General features: G+C 44.0%; 1 protein-coding gene across 4 annotated transcripts in view; it reads left to right on the forward strand.

Moving 5' to 3' along the window:
* The first annotated feature begins 537 nt into the window (after nucleotides 1–537).
* bsdc1 (BSD domain containing 1) overlaps nucleotides 538–20,970 on the forward strand; it is a 40,557-nt gene continuing 20,124 nt past the window's right edge. For 3 of the 4 annotated variants that reach the window (XM_069895053.1, XM_069895054.1, XM_069895056.1), the window contains exons 1-5: nucleotides 538–864; nucleotides 10,923–10,986; nucleotides 12,216–12,332; nucleotides 12,855–13,022; nucleotides 14,414–14,468. In XM_069895053.1, the coding sequence (XP_069751154.1) occupies nucleotides 644–864; nucleotides 10,923–10,986; nucleotides 12,216–12,332; nucleotides 12,855–13,022; nucleotides 14,414–14,468 (625 nt within the window). In that variant the 5' untranslated portion in view covers nucleotides 538–643. Of the gene's footprint in view, nucleotides 865–6,207; nucleotides 6,243–10,922; nucleotides 10,987–12,215; nucleotides 12,333–12,854; nucleotides 13,023–14,413; nucleotides 14,469–20,970 lie in introns of those variants that run through there. The other variant, XM_069895055.1, reaches the window with a different exon arrangement.

The raw sequence follows: 20,970 nt of genomic DNA on the forward strand, positions 1-20,970 counted from the left end.
ATACAAACCAGGGGACATGGGTTAAAAGTAAAAGGGGAAAAATTTAGGGGGAACATGAGGGGGAACTTCTTCACGTAGGCAGTGGTGGGAATGTGGAATGAGCTGCCAGCTGAGGTGGTGAATGCGGACTTAATTTTGACCCTTAAGAAAAATGGATGGTACATGGATGGGAGAGATATAGAGAGATATATTGTCTGGGTACAGGTAGTTTGGCACAGATTAGAAGGGCCTCTTGTTTTGTGCTTTAATGTTCGATGGTTATCAGTAAAAGCCCCCAACCCCATCCATGGAGTTACCACCATTTCCTTCTCTCATTTTTGTAGTCATTCCTTTTTTCCCCCGTTCTCTGGTTTCTCTGCAATACACCTGGTCTTGAACTTTTCATAATTCTAACGGAAAGTCAAACACACAAGTGTACCTCCCTGCGTCAATGCTACTGGAGTTAATGAGATCTGATGTGAGCATCATCTCCAGAAGAAAGTTCATGACATCACACAGTTGGTGATGATGTGGCAGCACAATAATGGATCGCACAAGATGAGAACTATGTCCTTGCACTGAACTGCTCAGCTGAGTTTGCTTCAACTCTTTTACATAAAAAATTAAGTAGTTTTTGCATTTTTGTTTTATTTCACTTGGGCAGATGTGTTCTGTCAATAAGTCCTCATCATCTATGGACCGGTGCTGTGGACTGGTTTGTAGATTGAGGGAGCTGTCCCACAGACCGCTCCAACAACAGCCCGACTCAGTCATGCTCAGTGAATCAGACCATCAGGCGATGTGCCAGAATCCTCATCACAATCCTTTCAAACATCCTGTCCACAAGCAGGATAGGCCCACTCGGGGTGGAACCGTTACTCACAGGTGAGAGGGCTTAGTCCTTGGAATGAGTGTTGGCTGCAGACCCTATGAAATCTCATTGTATCAGGTCCAACATGGGCAAGTAAACTATCTCCCACCCTGCTTCAGCTGATGAACCAGTGCTCCTCCATTTAGAAGAAGCACTGAGAGTAGCAGGAACATGGAATGTCCTTAGGGTAGGACAATGTCCATCAGCAGGAGTGGGTTGGTAGCACTATTACTGGCTGAGATGGTTGGGTCCTGAAGGATGGAGCTGCCATATTGGGTCTATGGTGAGTCAACCAACATCATGGGTAAAGTGGCCTGACCTCCTCCTCTCCAGTGTCTCTGTGGCAGATACATCTGGTCCATGACAGAATTGGTGGAAGTGATCACCACACAGCCCTTGTTCAATCCTCACTCTGAGGACGAGCTGCATCACACGAGCAGCTACAAATGCACTAAATGGGACATGGCACTCCAGAACCAGGCATCCATGAGGCACTGTGGACCAGCAGCAGCAGAAATGTGCATCCTGGCTGTGCATCAAGGGGACTTGATGATGGTAACTTGGTAAGTGTTTGACTCTCTGTTGCAGATGTCCATTGCACCTTTTTGTCATGGATGCTATTTGATACCTATCAGCCTGTGCCTGAATTTTGCCAAATTTGTTGCATGCAAGTTTTGACTGATTCACTTGTAGAGAAGTTGGAAGTGGAATTGAACAATTACCTCCAAACATCCCCACTCTGATCCAGTGATTGAAGGAAGGTGGTTGAACACAAACCTGAGAAGGTTTAACTTGTAATAACACCCTGGGCTAGAATGATTGACATCTATAAAATGAAACCATTGTTTTTTGAAGCAAATTTTATTTTAGCAAGGGAATTTTCACCATGATGTTGTATTTTACTGTGGTTTCTTGCTGCCACTCTTGATCCATTGCTGCCTTGATGTCATGGACAATCACACTCAACTCATCTCTGCAACTCATTGGTCTTTGACTAGTTCTATAATGAGTCAACCATTTTGGAAGGTCCACTGGTTTGTCTCATTGGCCCATGGTAAGTGAAGAAATACTTACAGTGGTCCATGGGGAATGGACATTGAGAACCACCACTCTAACTTATTAGATCTGGGGTCGTACATCAGTTGATACTAACTTTGTTCTTTGGCATCCCGCACTGCTTCACTTGAAGGCCCTTCAGTTTTACCCAGCCTTGGTAGAGGCTCAGATGTATGACTGCACTCTTAAACCAGAGTTGATTCAGTAGTGAGGGGCATGGCAGGCCATGAGATGACAGATAGTGAAGTGTACATTTCTAGTTGTCGGTGGTCCACATTGCCCAATCAAAATCCAGTTTTCAGATGCTAGAGTTGCTCTGAAACATCCCATTTACTGGAAGTCCATTTATTTCAGTTAGCACAGGGAAGCATGGTTAACACAATGGTATCATAATGCTCTTATAGCGCCAGCGATTGGGACCTGGATTTGAATCCTGTGCTCACTGTCTGTAAGGAGTTTGTACGTGGGTTTTACCTGGGGGCTTCAGTTTCCTCCCACTCTTCAAAACATACCGGGTTGTAGGTTAATTGGGCTCATGGGGGTAAAGGGCCTGTTTCTGTGCTGTACTATATGTCTAAATTTAAAATTACTCCTCATAGTAATGTAGTATAATGGAGAGCGCCCTCAGTATAATTTAAAACAAATTACAGCAACAATAGAAACTGATTCCAGCCATTTAAACCTGGGCTGCCCAATTCACCCAAATTAACCTACGTTTGGATGGTTGGAAGAAATTGGAGCACCCATAGGAAACTCATGCAGATCGTGGGGAGAACATACAAACTCAGGCAGTGCCAGATTCGAACCTGGGTCATTGGCTGTGCTATGTCATTTTATTTGGCAACTACGCTGCATTATTTTGCTTTGCTAAAAATGGTGAATAAATAAAAGTTACTGTAGTCTTACATAAAAAAAAAACCATTCATATCTTGATTGAAAAGTTATTGAATTTAGAGAATGAACAGCAAATTGTATAAGTTCTTATTTTGTTTTCCCCCATCTCAATGGACCAGTGAGGGCTTGCTCCCTTGGCCACTAACTCAGGGGATCGCATAGGTGGGAAATCAAAGGCAGGGATGGGCCCTCTGCCTTACATTCCTCTGCAGCATGTCTGCAATGACTCAAGCTGAAATGTTGTCAAGGATTTTCTAAGTCAGATATCCTGCGCTAATATTTGAAAAAATTGAATACTCGATGGCACAAGGACAGCTTCTTCCCCGGTGCCACCAGATTCTTGAATAATCAATAATTTTATGAACCAAAGACACTGTCTAACTTCTTGACCACTGTTATTTTTTTCTTCCAGTGATGGTATAAAATGAATGTACAACTACAATGCTGCCACAAAACACTGAATTTCATGACTTGTTTGGCCTGTTTCCGCTCAGTAAATGGTTATATGGTTGGTTTCATTTTACCATAAGGGTTGATCTCAGTTTAACAGAAGAGTTTGATACAATTTTCATTGCTGTGCAGATGAACCCAATGTAAAACCATTACAGCACAGCCATCTAATGGGAGCAACACTGGTCTGATGCAGTATTGAAGTCATTCTTTGCTGATCAGACTTGGCCTGGTGCAGCAGGACAGACTAATAGAAAGCCCTGAATTGTCTCATGGTGTCTGGCAGCAGGGGAGTAGGCTGAAAGCTTGAGGCCATCAAAGTAAGTCCGATTGATTGGCATCATAAGAACCATGAGCAAGAGTAGGTCTTTTGCATCTTGAGTCTGCCCACCATTTTCTAGTTGATCCTCAACCTCAGTGCCATTTCCCAATACAATCCCAATATTCCTTAATATCCAAAAGCGTATCCATTTATTTTTGTATGTGCCTCAACACCTTCGAAGAAGTACAGACTCACCATGCTTTGAATTAAGACATTTGTTCCCAACTCCATCCCTTATTCTGAGACTGTGACCCTGCTCCTAGACTCCTCATCTGGGGAAACATTCACCCTGCATGCAGCCTGTTGATCCCTGCCAGAATTTCAATGAAATCACCTCTCATTCTGATAAATTTTGGAAAGTACAGGCCTCACCTACTTAATCTTTCCTCATAAGGCAAACATCCTCCCTCCCTTTCACTTTTTAAGACAGGCAAAGGTTGTGATTGGGGAAGACTGACGTTTGGCCAGCTGGAATAAATTAAGTTTATATTAAGAATGTGTTTTGATGGAAGGTATAAATAAGAATTTTTTTAAATGGAGAATGAAGAAAGTGGAGGTCCAAAAGAATTTGGGAGTCTTAGTCCAGGATTCCTTAAAGGTTAATCTGCAGGTTGAGTTGGTGGTAAGGAAAGCATATGCAATGATAGCTTTAATTTTGAGAGGACCAGAGCAGCCATTCTCAAAAAGGACCATATAATTCCCCCTGGGGGCCGCAACAATTGCAGGGTGGGGCCACCAACTGAAACCATGACATTTTTTTAAATGTAGTCACTAGGAGAGAAGTATGGAAGAAGCCAACTAAAGGGAAGGGAGCCCATAAATTTTGAGCAATACTTAAGAGGTCCAGAGCCAAAAGCAGGTTGAGAATGACCAGACTAGAATATAAAGGCAAAGATGTCAATGTGAGGCTTCATAAGATGCTGGTCAGACTACATATTGAGTGTTGTGAGCAGTTTTAGCCCTGAAGGAAAAATGTGTTGGCATTGGAGGGGAGGTTTACAAGAATGATCCCAGGGATGAGAGAGATAATGCATGAGGAGCATTCGATGGCTCTGATCATGCACTTGGTGGAGTTTAGGATGGGAAGGAAAGATCTTTGAAACTTTCCAGACATTAAAAGGGCTGGATAGAGTAGATGCGGTGAAGACGTTTCCAGCAATGGGAAAGTCTCAGACTGGAGGGCACAGGCTCAGAATAAAAGTTATACCTTTAGAACAAATATGAGAAATTTCTTCAGCCAGAGGATGGTGAATCTGTGGAATTTGTTGCGACAGATTGGGGTGGAGGAGATTTAAAGTGGAGGTTGATAAGTTCTTGATTAGTATGGACATCAAAGATTATTTGGAGAGGAAGAAAAATGGGGTGAGAGGAAAGATAGGTGGAGAGGCAGTTAGTGAGGGGGAAACTGCAGAGAGATTTAAACAGGTTAGGAGAATCGGCAAAATGGCAAATGAAATACAATGTTGGAAAAATGGTCATGCAGTTTGGTAGAAGGAATATTATTTGCATGGGGAGAAAATTCAAAATTCAGAGGTCCAAATGAACTTGGGAGTCCTCATGCAATATATCCTAAAGATTGACCTGCAGGTGGTGAAGAAGGCGAATGAAATGTTGGCATTCACATTGAGAGGAAAGGGATACAAGAGCAGGGATGTGATGCTGAAGCTTTATAAGGCACTGGTGAGGCCTCACTTAGAGTATGGGGTCCAGTTTTAGGATCCTTATTTAAGAAAGGATATGCTGGCATTGGAGAGGTTTCAGAGAAGATTCATAAGAATGATTCCTGGAATGAAGGGATTAACAATATAAGGAACGTTTGATGGCTCTTGGACTGCACTCCTTGGAGTTCAGAATGAGGGGAGAGCTCATAGAAGCATTTCGAACGTTGAAAGGACTGGACAGAGTAAATGTGGCAAGGATGCTTTCCATGGTGGGGAGTCTAGCACAAGAGGGAATAACTTCAGGATTGAAGTGTGCCCATTGAAAACAGAGATGCAGAGGCATTTCTCTGGCCAAAGGGATGAACCTCTGGAATTTGCTGCTATGGGCAGTTGTGGAGTCCAGGTTGTTTTTTATTGGAATCTGAGCTGAGTTGAAGCATTTACCTCATGTTAATATATTATTAGACTTTAAAATTATTGAATCTAAATGTGATCTCTCCCACAATTGGAGTGCTGAGTTTCTGCATGAGGAGATTTCAAACCAGCTGAATTAGTTCTCAGTGGCAGGAACCAGTCTGAGTTTCCACTGCTTTTAATATCTTAAAAAGGGCTCATGTAGGCATGCTAGATGGGCTGAACGGCCCATCCTCAGTACTGTCTCGCCCCTCTCATCGTGGCGCTCCCTCTGTCTCGCCCTCCCCCCCATCCCAGCGAGGCGCTTCTTCACTACCGCCCCACGCAGCGTGGCGCTCCCTTAGCCCCGCCGCTCCATTCCAGGCGCTCCCTCACTACCACTTCCACCATGAGTAAAACAGGCAATGACCTGTTTCGCCTCATTGACATAATTATATTTGGACCGCCTCAACATTGTGACGTCAGTACGTTCGCTGCGTGTAGGCGTTACTCGGTCTGAGCCGGCGAGAGAAGGGTGCGAGGCGGAGTTGTGGACGTAGGTTCAGGGTGAAAGGTCAGATTATCAATGACATCATCACGGCAAGATGGCGGACGGGTGAGGAGAAAATATCCGTTGTCGGGGACCCCCGGGGGTTGGGGTGTATCAAGATCCAGGGGATGGTGATGAGGGGGGTATTCGGATCCAGGGGATGGGTGGGGTGGGGTGGGGGGGAGTCCGGACCAAGTGGATGGAAGGTGTCAGGACCCAAAGGATGGGGGTAGGGGAGTGAGAGGCAGGAGGAGGAGGGAGGGAGAGGCAGGAGGAGGTGAGGGAAGGTGAGGGGGTGACAGAAAGAGAGGCAGAGGGAGGGAGAGGCAGATGAGGGAGGGATGGAGACGGTGGGGTGAGGAAGGAAGTGGCAGGTAAGGGAAGGATGGTGGGGGAGGGAGGGAGAGGCAGAGGGGGTGAGGGAGGAAGAGGCATGTGAGGGAGGGATGCAAAGCATAGGGGTGAGGGAGGAATGGAGAGGGTGGTGGTGAGGGAGGAATGGAGAGGGTGGTGGTGAGGGAGGAATGGAGAGGGTGGTGGTGAGGGAGGGAAGGAATTGGGAGTGGTGAGTGGAAAAGTGGAGAGGGTGTGAGGGAGAGGGGACAGAGAGAGGTAGAAATGGAGGGATGTGGGGAGGGAGAGGAAGTAGGGGAGAGGTAGAAGGGGATGGAGAAGTGGTGGGGAGAGGAATAAGGGAGAGAGGTAGAAGGAAAGAGAGTGGGTGGGGGAGAGGTAGACAATATGGGGATGAGATTAAAAGATGGGTAAGGTGGAGAGAGAGGAGGTAACTGCAGTGAGAGGAAAGAATGGGGATTAAATAAGAACTGAATGGAAATATGTTGGTTAAATAGGGAAGGATGTAGCAGATGGATGGATAAATGAGACCATAGATTTTGATGGAAAATATAAAAAATAGATTGTTTACAATGGTGAATAATTGAAATGTGCCAGTGTTCAATGACCTAGGTCTCCTTGTATAACAGTCACAGGAATTTCATGTTTGGATATTCCAAGTAAAGAATGCCTCACCCCTCCTCTTAACTGGATAGCTAGAGGATCAGACACCCATGTTTGTAAAAAAAAAAAAAAATAGCAAAGTTATCGATCATTTCAACTTCCTAGCATCAATTGTGAATGCTGAAGTGTAAGGAGATTAAATGTGTCCAGGTGAACTTTCAACAGCAATATGTGGACAGGGCAAGGGGCAATATTAGATCTTGTATGAAGCTGATAAGGTAACAGAGGTATTGGTAGGAAGACTGTGGGATCAGTGACCACATTTCTATTAACTTTAAGATGGTTATGGAAAAGAAAAACACTAGTCCTCAAGTAGAATCCTAAATCAGGGCAAAGCCAGTTGCAATATTAGGCAGGAGTTAGCAAATTTTGACAGGATATAAATGTTGGTGAGTAAGAGCATGACTGCCAAATAGGAGGTGCTGGAGAGAGAGATAAGGAAGTTCCAGCATGAACATGTACCTTAAGAGAGTAAAGGGCATGAACAACAAGGTAAAGGAACCCTGGTTAACCAGAGTTGTAGAGGCACAGGTCAAAACAAAAAAAAAGATGTGTAACAGATACAGGGAATTCCTTGTGGAGTTTCAGGAATGTATGAGCATCAGAAAGAGGGCTAAAAACAAAAGGTTATGAGATGGCTTTGGCAGACAGTGTAAAGGAGAATTCAAAAATGTGCTAAAGGTATGTTAGGAATAAAGGGGTCACGAGGAAAAGAATAGCTTTTCTTAAGGATCTGAAGGGTTGTTTGTGTGGAGCCAGAGGAAATTAGGAAAGTCTTGAATGAATAATTGTGTTTACAGTGGAGCAGGATAAGCAGGTATTGGACGTGAAGGAGGCATGTAAAGTAACTGATGCATTCCTGCATTAGTAGTGATCAGGTGTTCACAGACCAAGATTGTATCAAGGTGAATAAATATCAGGGTCCAGATTGGGTGCATCCCAGAACATTATGGGAAGGCATGAAGGAAATTGTTGGGAACTTGACAGACATTTTAAACTCCTCACTGAGGACAGGAGAGGTTCCAGAGGTTTGGAGGAAATGCGATAATCTGGGTAACTACAGACCTGTTAGTCTGACATCATTGGTCAGGAAGCTGCTGGAGAGGATTCTGTAAGATATTATCTGTCAACATTTGGATGACCAGGGGAAAATTAAAGAGAACCAGCATGGATTTGTGTGGGGAAAATCATGTCTCAAGAGCTTGATAGATTTTTTTTTAAGTGGATAGAGGTCGTCAAGGCAATTAATGTCATTGATATAGTTTTTAATAGAGTTTGATATGGGTCCCATTTGGTAGGTTGGTATAGAAGGACAGGGTATATGCAGGGCCAATTAGACAACTGGATAAAAATATTGGCTTTGTGACAAGATTGAGAAAGGGGGTGCAGAGGGTAGTTTTGCCGACTAGAAAGCTGTGACCAGTGGAGTGTGTGTCAGGGTTCAATACCAGGACCCATGTTTTTTTGCAATATACACATGATTTGGACAAGGATGTTTGTGGCAAGGTGAAGATATGAAAATGTGTGCTCTGTGGTACAAACGAATGTTCGGTCCTCAATAGAGGCCTTACCTTTGTTCCCCTCCACCTACACATCAATGAGTTCCACGCGGAACTCTTCTTCTGCTGCCTCTGGGCCCATTTCCATGAGCATGACTCTCCATTCCCCACCCAAGACCCTTTCTCCCACTTCAAACATTCTTCCTCCTCCTAGACTTCTTGTCCTGGCCAGCTGCCTGCTCTGGACCTCTTTATTTCCAACTGCTGCTGAGACATCAACCATCTCAACTTTACCATCCCACTTCTCTTTTTCTCCAACCTCACCTCCTCGGACCGCTCTTCCCTCCACTCTTTCCACAACAATCCCAACCTCATCATCAAACCCACAGACAAGGGTGGTGCAGTTGTGGTCTGGTGCACTGACCTCTATCTTGCCGAGGCCATTGACATCTCTCAGACACCTCTTATTGACCCCACCACACATCAAACCACTGTCTCCAAAGCCATCTCCAACCTCATCACCTCTAGTCACCTCCCCATCATTGGCACCAACCTCATTCTCTCCCACCCCTACAATGCCTGTTTCTACCTCCTGCACAAGATACACAAATCTAACCATCTGGGTAGACCCATTGTTTCTGCCTGCACCTGCCCCACTGAACTAGTTTCAAATTACTTTATCGTTTCTCCCCTCCATGCCCACCTACATCCACGAAACCTCACATGCCTTCCATCTCATTGATGACTTCATATTCCCTGAAACGGACTGCCTCATCTTCACAATGGATGTCCAACCTATCCCCCACACAGAAGGCCTGAAAGCACTTTGCTTCTTCCTGGTCCAAAGACCTGACCAGTCACCCTCTACCACCACTCTCCTCCACCTGGCAGAACTTGTCCTCACTCTAAATAACTTCTCCTTCAACTCATCCCACTTCCTCCAAATCAAAGGAGTAGCCAACAAACACAGAACCCCCCTCATCCTCTCCTACCACCCCACCAGCCTCAGCATCCAAAATTTAATCTTCTGAAATTTTCAGCACTTACTACAGGATCCCACCACCACGCATATGTTCCTCCCCTCTTGGCCTTCCGCAAGGACTGCTCCCTCTGAGATTCCCTCGTGCACTCATCCTTCCCACCTATCGCACCCCCGGCACCTTTCCCTTTGCCCACAGGAGGTGCAACAGTTGCGCCCACGCCTCTTCCCTCACCATAGTCTGGAGCCTCAAACAGACCTTTCACATGAAGCAACACTTGTACATCCAGAGGACTTATTTACTGCATCCGGTGCACCCTTTATGGCATTCTCTACATTGGAGAGATCAGTTGCAGACAGGGAGATCGCTTTGCTCAGCACCTCTGCTCCATTCGCAACCAGAGTGACCTCCCACTGGTCAACCATTTCAATTCTGGGTTACACTCACATGCCTCTCCATGGCCTTATGTACTGTCCTGCCCTGATCACCCGCAGATTGGAGGAACAACACTTTATTTTCTGTCTGGGCACCCTCCAGCCACATGACATGAACATTGACTTTACTGCTTTCCATTAAACCTGCTTGCCTTTTCTTCTCCCACCATCTTTTCCTGTCCTTCCAGTTCTTTCACCCACACAGCCATACCATTCTCCCCCCCCCCCCCATTGCAGCTGTCCCCTCCCTCCTTTCTCTACCTATCATCTCAATCCTTGCCACCCCCCTCTCCCCCTTCCTACTCTTATTTGGATGCTTGCCGGCATTCTCTCTTCATACTTTGCTAAAGGGCTCAAGCCCGAAACATCGGGTAGGAATCTTTGCCTTTGCTACATAAATCTGTTTGATCTGCTGAGCTACTCCAGCTTTGTGTTTTTGCTTCTGCTCCTATATCTTATGGTCTTTTTGGATTTTACCATTACATTGGTGTTGCCTTGATTTTAGCATTCAGAGTGTCTGAATAACATCAGCAATTTGCTATGATAGTACTTTGATTCTTTGTCTTCTTCAGATAATTTTGAGAAAATTATGAATTTGGTAAGTGAGGGACCAAGGTGAAAATTGCTCTGGTTGTTCCTGGCACAACTCTAAAATATATCTGATGTGTACCTTCCTGTGTGGACTGTAGTGTCATAGTCAAATATTCAATTTCCAAAAGAAAATGATTAGGATACAGAATATTGCAAAATGATGAAAAGCATATTTTATTATTTTAATCTCAGAGTTTTAATTAAGAGGAAAATCTTCCCTTGCAGGGAATCCAGTGGGAGTTGGTGGGGCAGCTGGATACAAGAAGGTCTCCAATCAGTAAAAGAAAAGGTAAGTGATGAAGTAAGGTTTAAGGATTTGCAAAGATTGTTTTTGCAATACACAGGTTTATGAAATCTCCTTTACTGATAATGAAGATTGAGTGGGGGAACCGGGCCATTCATAGTTTGGAAACATCTTATTTATATTTTAATTAAGACATTTTTACCTAGAGGTCTCTTTTTTTTGAAAGTGAAGCTAGAAGAAAGAACTGAAGATGATACTATTAGCAATTGTCTGACTCCAGATGTCAGTGTTGTGTCTTGCTGGAGTACTCATTGCTTGTGTATCTGGTATAATTCACTTAGTTAACCGTGGCTGTGAAATCCAGGTGTGGTCATGTGCTTGACTGATATCCACAGATAAACCCACGAAGCCTTCTGACTACATACAGTATGTGGACTAATCCAGTTATTATCATTGATTAAGCAGGTTTTACATTTTATTTGGTTTTAAAGGGCTGCCTTCTTTCTAGCTGTGAATTTAGAATATGAGAATTAGCCTCACAGGAAGATGCAGTTAATCTGCCTCAGCATCATTTTACTGCCTGTCCTAATGTCCTCTAAAACTCAGTGTATTTATCTTGGTTTTGAATGAAGTTTTAATTTACCATAAAATTTTCTTTTAGACATACAGCATGGTAATAGGCTCTTTCAGCCCACAAGACTGTGCCAACCAATTACACCTAATTAACCAATTGATGATTGAGCCTCTAGTGTGTTAAATTGATTTGCTTCCTTTGAGTGGGCAATTTTTCCTTAATCTGTGTTCAGCTATAATCACAAAAAAAATATTGGGACATTCAGGAGGCCATAACATCTGTGGGAAGAGAAATTTGAGTGAAGAGCCTGTGTGGATTGAATAATGAGTTCATACAAGTATTCTGAAATATTAACCCTCTTTCCATCTCCAGAGATTGTAGCTTTGTTCTCAGGGTTCCAATCAGGATATCTTTGTATAAATTTCATATAGACTCTTAAATATAAGTTTCATTCCCGTGACAAATAACAGTGTGCTGATTATACCCATCCCTAATTTAATTGTTTGAAACATTATCTGTACCTGAATCTTGGTGTGTTTAGCAAGGGACTAAGAGGAATGGTGTACAGTGAAAAAAGTCTTTATCATCAGTGAGTTAAGATGAAGTAGTCTTGTTGACATCATGGAAGAAAGAAATGAGAGGATTAAATTAAATTCCCTGAGTTTTTTATTTCTTTCACTTTTACTTCCCTCTCTGGCAGTCTACTGAAGCACTGGAATTTATGAAACGAGATCTTGCGGAGTTTTCGCATGTAGTTCAACATGATACAGCATGTACAATTGCAGCGACTGCTTATGCAGTGAAGGAAAAGCTGAGTGTGAGTATACAGGCGTTCAGTTATTGAACCAGTTAGAGACCCAGATTTTTGAATTTGAGAAGTAAGTCTTTGGCCACGCAGTGACCATGGAGGCCTGGAATTTGAGAAATTAAATTTGGCTTTTTAATTAATTTTTAAAGAAAGTTGGTGTCAGCATAATTATTAAAACCTGTCAGGTTTATTAATGTGCTTTGGATGCGGGAAATATGCTGCAATCCCATAAGCAAGCCTGTTTTTGACCCTAAACCCATGGCTGTTTCAACTTTTAACTTCCCTCTGAAATTACCCAGTAAGACACTTGAATCAAGGGTAATTAAGTGGGGCAATAAATGCCAGAATATTCAGTGTGGCCCATATCCAGTTAATGAAAAACTACAAAGAAATTACTTTGGTTTAAAATAAAATGAAGTAAGCGCAATACTAAAGCATTCAGATATTTTCATATTCAAATTGTCAGAGTACTTGATAAAGAATTTTGTATATTTATGATAATAGAGTGTTTCCTTAATCTCCCATTTGTAGGCAGAAACTTCCACAGGTGCAGGGCAGCAAGTCAAAAAAGGATTATCAAACATTCTTGGTGTCCTGTCAGATACATTTGCTCCTCCTCCTGACAAAACAATCGACTGTGATGTTATAACACTGGTCGCAACACCCTCTGGCACTACGGAACTCTACAACAGTACTAAGGTACTGGAGCAATGTTCATTTATTGGCATTAAAGGAGATATTTTGCTGTTGTACTCTTTTTGAGGATGGAGCACTTAAGTGATACCTTTTGGGAGCTGGCAGTTAAAAATAATTTTGTGTCCCTCTTCTACAATTGAGGTTGCCATATTTCAGTCATTTTCTGGTGTGAAAAACTAACAATTCTTTTTTTCCATTTGTTTCATAATAATATGCATTAAAAGGCCAGATTTTCAAACAGAAAAAGGTCAGATCTATAGAGTGAATAATCACAGGCCAACAGGTTTTACTTTGGCTGTAATCAGCTCTCCGGCATAAGGTATGCTGTATTTTGGAATCATTATTTCTCCAAGTTCCTGTTGGTGTTTCAGAAAATATTTTTCCAGAAAATTTTCTTTTAAAAATGGTTAACTTTGGTGACAACCTAATGGTGATTTTATTAAATCATTTCACAATAACTTCAGTACAAAAAACCTCTTTGATCATACTATTTCCTGCAAATGAATAAAATATCAAAAAACTAGTTGCACTTTTAATAAAAAGTTAACCAAAACATTTTTAAAAGATTTTAAAGTGCTCACAAACAAACCCAATTGGTTATGGCCAACTGCTTTAGATTTGTGAAGAAAGAGATTTGATTTTGATGATTTCCCCCCCAACCCCCGCCACGGTCTCCAATACCAATACCTATATCTCCAGTATTCCTAACGATGTCTATGTAAAGACATTTATCCCTTAAGGGAGGAAGTAAGCTCTGGATGATGAATTACATCACATGGGTGAAGTACCTCTTTTTTTTCCTTTAGGGGAGGGGGGGGTCTTTCTCCTCTTTTTCTCTTTTTTTCCTGTTTCCTACTTTTCTTTTAAGGATCAGCATGATGTGTAATTTTATATTTATAAATAATAGTGCAGAATTTGATAATTGTGATAATGTGTTGATTCTTCTTTCTTTGTACATCAACATGTAGTTCAGTTTTGGTATTGTATATTTCTGTAATGCTTCTTTGATTTTGTTTGTTAATTGAAAATTTAAAAAATTTTGACTCAAAAACCTAAATTGGCATAAAAGGTTACAGAAATACTGCACTGGATACAATACAACTAAAATGAATCTCTCTTTTGCACTGGCATTTGAACAAACTGCATTGATTACGCAACAGCACAAACTAGCTGACACCAATTTTCACTTTCGTCACCGAAGCATGGAGAGAAAAGGTAGTTGTCAAAAATACAGCGGAAAAGTAGAGGAATATATAAATAACAGAAATGTAAAAGACATCACCTTTGAAAAGAAGCAAATGGCCGAGAAACATCCACTGCCAAAAGTTCTCCAATCAAATATGTTAATGATTGTTGTGAATTCTTTCACAACATCCATGTGTATTGATTTTCAGGCTCGACTCTACAGTCTTCAGGCTGATCCAGCGACATACTGCAATGAACCAGATGGTAAGATTCTTCTAGGTTGAATCCTAAGAATTTTTGTAGATTTTTCTCTCTTTATTCTGGTTGATGTTAAATATGTAACTACTGTAAATATTCATGTATAATGCGAAAAGAATCCCCGCCCCCAAAAAAATAGGTGGGGTTGCATTATACACAAGAGTAAAATTAAAATTTTTTTTGAGTGGGCGAATGGTAGTCGGCAGCACGGCTCGGGTGGCCGGGCGAGCGGAGAGACGTGAGCGCAACTCAGAAGGCTGGGCGGACGAGCGGAGAGACGCGAGCATGACTCAGGAGGCTGGGTGGGCGGACGAGTGGAGAGACGCGAGGCCAACTCAGGGCGGACGGGTGAGTGGAGAGACGCGAGCACAACTCAGGTGGGTGAGGGGAGGGGGTCATATTATACACGAATATTTACAGTAATTGAGACTCCAAGTGATCTGTTTTGTCAAAAGTGCAAATAGTAGAAAAGACAACAACATCATCTGCTCAGTCCCAAAAATTAATGCCTCTGTTGTTTATTTTCTGAAATATCCATTCAAACTTTTGTCATATTCTTCTTCCAGGTGTAGCTCTTCAGAATATCCACCTTGTTCAATGTAACTAAATTGAAATGATCTATATGCTGTAGTCTCACTAGGCATGCAATGATCGAAAGAACCACACAGAGTCAAAAGTCAGTTGAACCAACTGACTTTAATAGAACTCTCACACGCATTTAAATGCCTCGGAACCCGTTGAAGCTTGCGACTCACGGGACCTTTATGACATCAGCTGCTAGGCTGTGGGCTTGCCCTGGACCCGGAGCTCTCTCAGTCAGATCTGCTGCGGATTTGCCCACGACTCTGAGCCAGTTTGCCTGTGCATGGGTGAACCATCACATGACCCTCCCCAGAACTGGCGTTAGGAAGTGTGGAATCCAGGGCCAGCGCCTCTTTAGTCCGTTTAGATAGCCAACCTTGTCAGCGTGGGGGTGGCACAGTCACAGAGTGTTCCAGGTCGAAGTCACCGGCTTGAAGCGGTCACTTGTGAAGGTCTCCTCATGGCCGCTCATTTCAAGGAGGCATGTGGTTCTGTTCTGATGCATCACCTTGTACAGGCTCTCATACGGCCACTGGAGTGGAGTCCGGTGCATGCCCTGCGGGCAAAGACAAAGTTGCAGTCCTGGATGTCCTTGCGGACAAAGGAAGGTTTCGGGTCCTGGCATTAGGTTGGGACAGGAGCTAGTGTTCCTAACTTCTCTCGGAGTCTTGTGAGCACTGCAGCGGATGTCTCCTCTGTACCACAGGCTGCTGTCACAAATTCGCCTGGAACCGTCAATGGGGCGCTGTATAGCAACTCTGCTGAAGACGTGGCTAAATCTTTGGGAGCCACACAGATGCCAAGAAGCACCCATGAGAGCTCGTCCACCCAATCTGGGCCTCGAGGCACGCCATCAGGGCTGACTTCAGGTGCCGGTGGAAATGCTCTACTAGGTTGTTGATGTGGTGCAGCTGGGTCCCAAGTAGCTGTGCCAGTGCTGACCATAGGCTGGCCCTGAACTGCGACACCCCCCCCATGCCCCGTCTGAGGTGATGTTGGCAGGCAGGCCGAAACGTGCAACCCAGCTTGCAGAGAGGGCTCTGGTACAGGACTCTTATGGATATGTTGGTGAGCGGTATGGCTTCTGGCCACTTGGTGAACCTGTCGACTATGGTGAACGGGTACCTTGCCCCCTGGGAGACCGGCAGTGGACTGACGTACACATGGACATGCTCAAACTTACTTTGTGTCAGCTGGAAGGATTGAAGGGGCGCCTTCATGTGCCTTTGGACTTTGGAGGTCTGACAGTATATACATGTCCTGTCCCAGTGCCCGACCTTGTGTAGGCCGTACCAAGCAAATCTATCCGCCAGTAGATGGTTGCCTGAATGGACGGATGGGCTAAATCTTGCAGTTTGTCGAAAATGTGACGCCTCAAAGTGGCTGGAATGATGGGCCGTCGTTGGCTGGTGGACACGTTGCAAAGGAGCTTACTTCCTGTTGGGCAAATGAGGATGTTCTCAAGTTGCAGGCCCAAGACTGCGATGCAGTAGGCCAGCATTTCTTCGTCCAGCTGCTGTGCCTTGGTGAGTGCCGTGTAGTCTAACCCTGGGGACAGGGAATGCACTGAGTGGATGGAGGTGCGAGTCAATGCATTGGCTATGACGTTTTTCCCGGAGATATGTATGACGGTGGTGGTATACTCTGAGATGTATGACAGGTGGCGTTGCTGACCATGTATCTAACACTTTGGCGAATGGAAAGGTGAGAGGTTTGTAGTCCATGAAGACCATGAACTCCTGCCCTTCCAAGAGATTCCGGAAGTGCCAGATGGCAAGGTAGAGGGCTAGCAACTCCCTGCCGAAGGCACTATTTCACCTCTGGGAATCGCAAATGCCAGCTGAAGAACGCGAGTGGTTTCCACTGACCCTCAATTAGTTGCTGAGTTGGAAGTGTCAACTGTGAGGACTGTAGGCACATCCAACTGTGGGTAAAGCAGGAGGGCAGCATTTGCAGGGGCATCCTTAGCTTGCTTGAAAGCTGTTTCTGACTCTGTGTCCCAGATGATTTCCTTGGTCTTGCCAGACATCAGGCCGAACAGGTCGTATGATTCGGGCCACTGATGGAAAGTAAAACTCGATCATGGCCACAAACTCCTGTAAGCCCTTTACTGTACTGGGCCTGGCAAACTGGCGTATGGCCTCGACTTTTGCTGGCAAGGGAACTGGTCCATGCCAGTCGATGCAGTGTCCATGGAAATCAATGGCCGACAGCCCAAACTGGCACTTTGTGGGGATGATGGCCAGGCAAAGTTGAAGCAGGTGCATCCAATTCTCTTGATGTGAGCGGCTGGGATCAGGATATAATATAAGTAGATGAAGTTGCAATCCAAGCCATGCCCCACTGAGTCCATGAGTTGCTGAACATCTGTGCCATGTTCTTGAGTCCGAAAAGCATCTGCAGAAACTTGAATAGGCCGAGCGGGGTGATTATAGACGACTCTTTCCAATTATTTTGTATTTTCCAATTTCAAAATGTGTAATTTTCACAGAAAAATAAGCAATAATATTCTGAATTACTATCTTATTAATCCAATAAATCAAACTTTGTAATTGCAGCTGTAAGTGGCTTTAATTCATTGATAACGATTAAACATTTTGCATAACTTCGCATCAAGATTTTCAATATTTGAGTAAATAAAGCATACTGTATAATGATAATTATATTCTTTAAACAGTTAAACCAAAATTAAGATGAAATAAGACTAATTCAAAGAAAAGTATTTTGATGCTTATGTCTCCCTTCATGGTTCTTTGAAGAATGAAAGCAAGCTCTCCATATGCCCAGATGTTATGACATATGATGTCATAGTAACTATGGTAACACTACAAACTTTCTTAAAGGGATAATCATAAAATTAACTTGGGGACATGCTGGGGTGGGTGGGATTTTGGTGAATTTGCCGCATGCAAATTGGCAATAAGGTCCTGAATTTGGGGCACTGGGTAGTGGTCAACCATGGTGGTATCGTTGAGCCTTCTGTAGTTGCCGCATGGCCTCCATCCTCCAGACAACTTGGGCACCATGTGCAATGGAGAGGCTCACTGGCTTTCTGAACACTGGACAATCCCCTTCTCCATTTTCCTGAACTCTTCCCTGGTGAGGTGGAGTTTGCTGGGCGGGAGCCTGGGTGCTTGGGTGTGTAGCAGTGGTCTTTGAGTGGGAATGTGGTGCTGTACACCATGCTTAAAGGTGTTCTTGGAGAACTGCGGTGTAATAATGATTGGGAACTCCGTTAGTACTGTGGCAAATTCGTTGCCTGACAAAGTCACGGAGTCCAGGTGTGGGGCCGGTAACTTGGCTTTGCTGAGCGAGAAGGTCTGGAAGGTCTAGGCGTCATCCCTTGAAGTCCACTAGGAGGTAGTGCACCCAGAGGAAATCTGCACCCAATAAAGGTTGCGACACTGCTGCCTGCTGAAACAACCAGGTGAATCGGCTGGAACCGAAATGTATTGGTGTGGTTTGTGTGCCATATGCACGAATACTACTGTTGGCAGCAGTGAGCATCGGTCCTGTTTTCCCAATGTGGTTCTCAAGGAGGGCAAGATGCTAACCTCTGCCCCTGTTTCTATGAGGAACTTTTTCCCAGAGTGTCAGTCCCATAAGTAAAGGAGGCTATCATGATGGCCAGCCGCCGTAGCCATTAACGACGGCCAGCCTGGCATTTCCTGGAAAAGACTAGGGTGGTAGGCAATGGTGGACTCCTGAACCCCACTTTTGGTAGTTAAAAACACCACAATCTGAACTGGGGACACTCCCTGCTGTGAGCTTCATTGATGGCGAAGGCATGACACAGCAACTTGGTTGATGGAGGCCCCGCCATGCTGCTTGCTGTGCACAGGATATCTGCGGGCCGCTACTTTGCGTGGGTCACTGAAATCGTCATCAGCAATGAGAAGGTGGATATCTTCTGGCATCTGCTCAAGAAAGACTTGTTCAAACAGTCAACATGGCTTATGGCCATCTGCTAATGCCAGCATCTCGTTCATTAAGGCCGATGACGCATTGGCCTTAATGTAGATCAACTGGGCTGTGCACTCATGGCAGGAGAGGCCAAAAGTAAGGATCAGGAGCACCTTGATTGTTTCATGCCTGTCCACAACTGGTGGCTGGTGTAGGAAGTTGATGATGTGGCCTGCTGTTTCTTGGTCGAGTGAACTGACCACATAGTATTCCTTTGTGGTGTCTGAGATGATTTGCCTGACCTGGAATTGGTCTGTTCAAACCAGATCTGCAGCTGAAAGTTCCAGAAAGTCAACATTCTGAGGCTTGGGTCAGTCATCGTTGGGTCCAAATGCTGTTTGGACTGTCGGGGTTACCAATGTAGTCGCACTAGGCACGCAGTGACCGAAAGAACCACACAAAGTCGAAAGTGAGTTGAATCAACTGACTTTAATAATAGAAGTCTCACATGCGTTTAAATCCCTCAGGGCTCGATGATGCTTGATATTCCCTGCACCCGGAGCTCTCACAGTCAGATCAGTCGCGGACGCCCGTAACTCCATGAGCCAGTTCGCCTGTTGCATGGGCAAGCCGTCACATGGCCGTCTAAGTTTGCATGTACACCCCTATCAATCTTAATGATTAGTGTTTTTGGGATCATTTATTTTGTATCCTCGTGGTGGCCTGCCACAGCGGCAATCATCTGGCACTCAGGGTGGCGAGCACAACCAAAGGCCAGCAGCCCATGCAGCGGCACTGGTCCCAACAAGTGAACTGGCAGGTGAACGACAAGGGCGGTGTAAAGGCCAACGACGCCAAAATGGTGCTGGCTTTGCTGCACAGCCAACAGACAGGGATAGCATGCGGAGAAGAAGGGCATTGTTATTGCAGGAAAGTACCCTCGCTTGGGAAACCCTGTTTTGTTATACATATAGTGACAACAGCCAAGGTGGGGCCATGGTGGGAACAGTGCAAGTATAAAAGTTGGGTTTGAACCCTAATAAAATTCAGAGCTTAACCTGACTATGCTACGCATGTCTTCTTTCAAGTAGCGCGCGTCTACAATCTGCTGTTACCTAAAGCTTTATTTTATGAAAGGTTTTGAGCACTGTTGTATTGTTAAGCTGTTGACTTTTTTTCTGTACCATTAAGATTGTGTGTATCATCCAATTATTGCATTCTCTTCTGTACTTGGTTTCTGTCCTTGATCCTTCCAATCCATTTGCCTTGGCATTATACAACTAGTTATATTAAACACTATTAGGGGAGAAGAAAAACTTTCAATTACTATTCAATGAATTCTGGTTCAACATAAATGTTTACATGTAATTTTTAAACAAATTTAGACGTACAGTATAGTAACAAGCCCTTCTGGCCAACGAGGCCATTTTGCCAAAGTACACCAATTAACTGTAAGTTTTTTGAAGGGTGGGAGAAAACCTGAGCCCCCATGGAAAACCCAATCAGAAATGGGGAGAACGTACATACTCCTTATGTGATAGTCAGCCTGCGCTGTATCAGTACAAACAGCAGAACCATGGAACATGCACCAACTTTATTACACTAATGGGAGCAATGGTTACAAAGAAGAATAGACAGTGTCACTCGTTCCCTGAACTGAGCCTTACTCAAAATATACAGCATTTTGGCACACCTTTTGTGATTCTTTTTGGTGGTGCATTTTTCACAAGTTTCTTACACGTTGTTTTGAGGTGGATTGTTCCTGTTTCTCATTAGCATCTGTGTTTGTTTTTTTTAAAAAAAATAGGAACGTAAATTAATTATGTCAAACAGTTAATCTCCTCAATCAGTTAATCTCGTTAAGTTTCAGTGCTTACGCAGCCTTGGTTTCGGTCTTATTGTCTAATGCTAATTCTTTTATCTGCAGGATTAATCAAATCTTTATCATTCACAAAGCCGAGGAAGCTTCTGTTAGTGATTGACATTCCTGTGTGATATTTCTGCAGTCTTTACACTTAAAGAC

Source organism: Narcine bancroftii, chromosome 8 (assembly GCF_036971445.1).
Source record: "Narcine bancroftii isolate sNarBan1 chromosome 8, sNarBan1.hap1, whole genome shotgun sequence".
NCBI lineage: Eukaryota > Metazoa > Chordata > Chondrichthyes > Torpediniformes > Narcinidae > Narcine > Narcine bancroftii.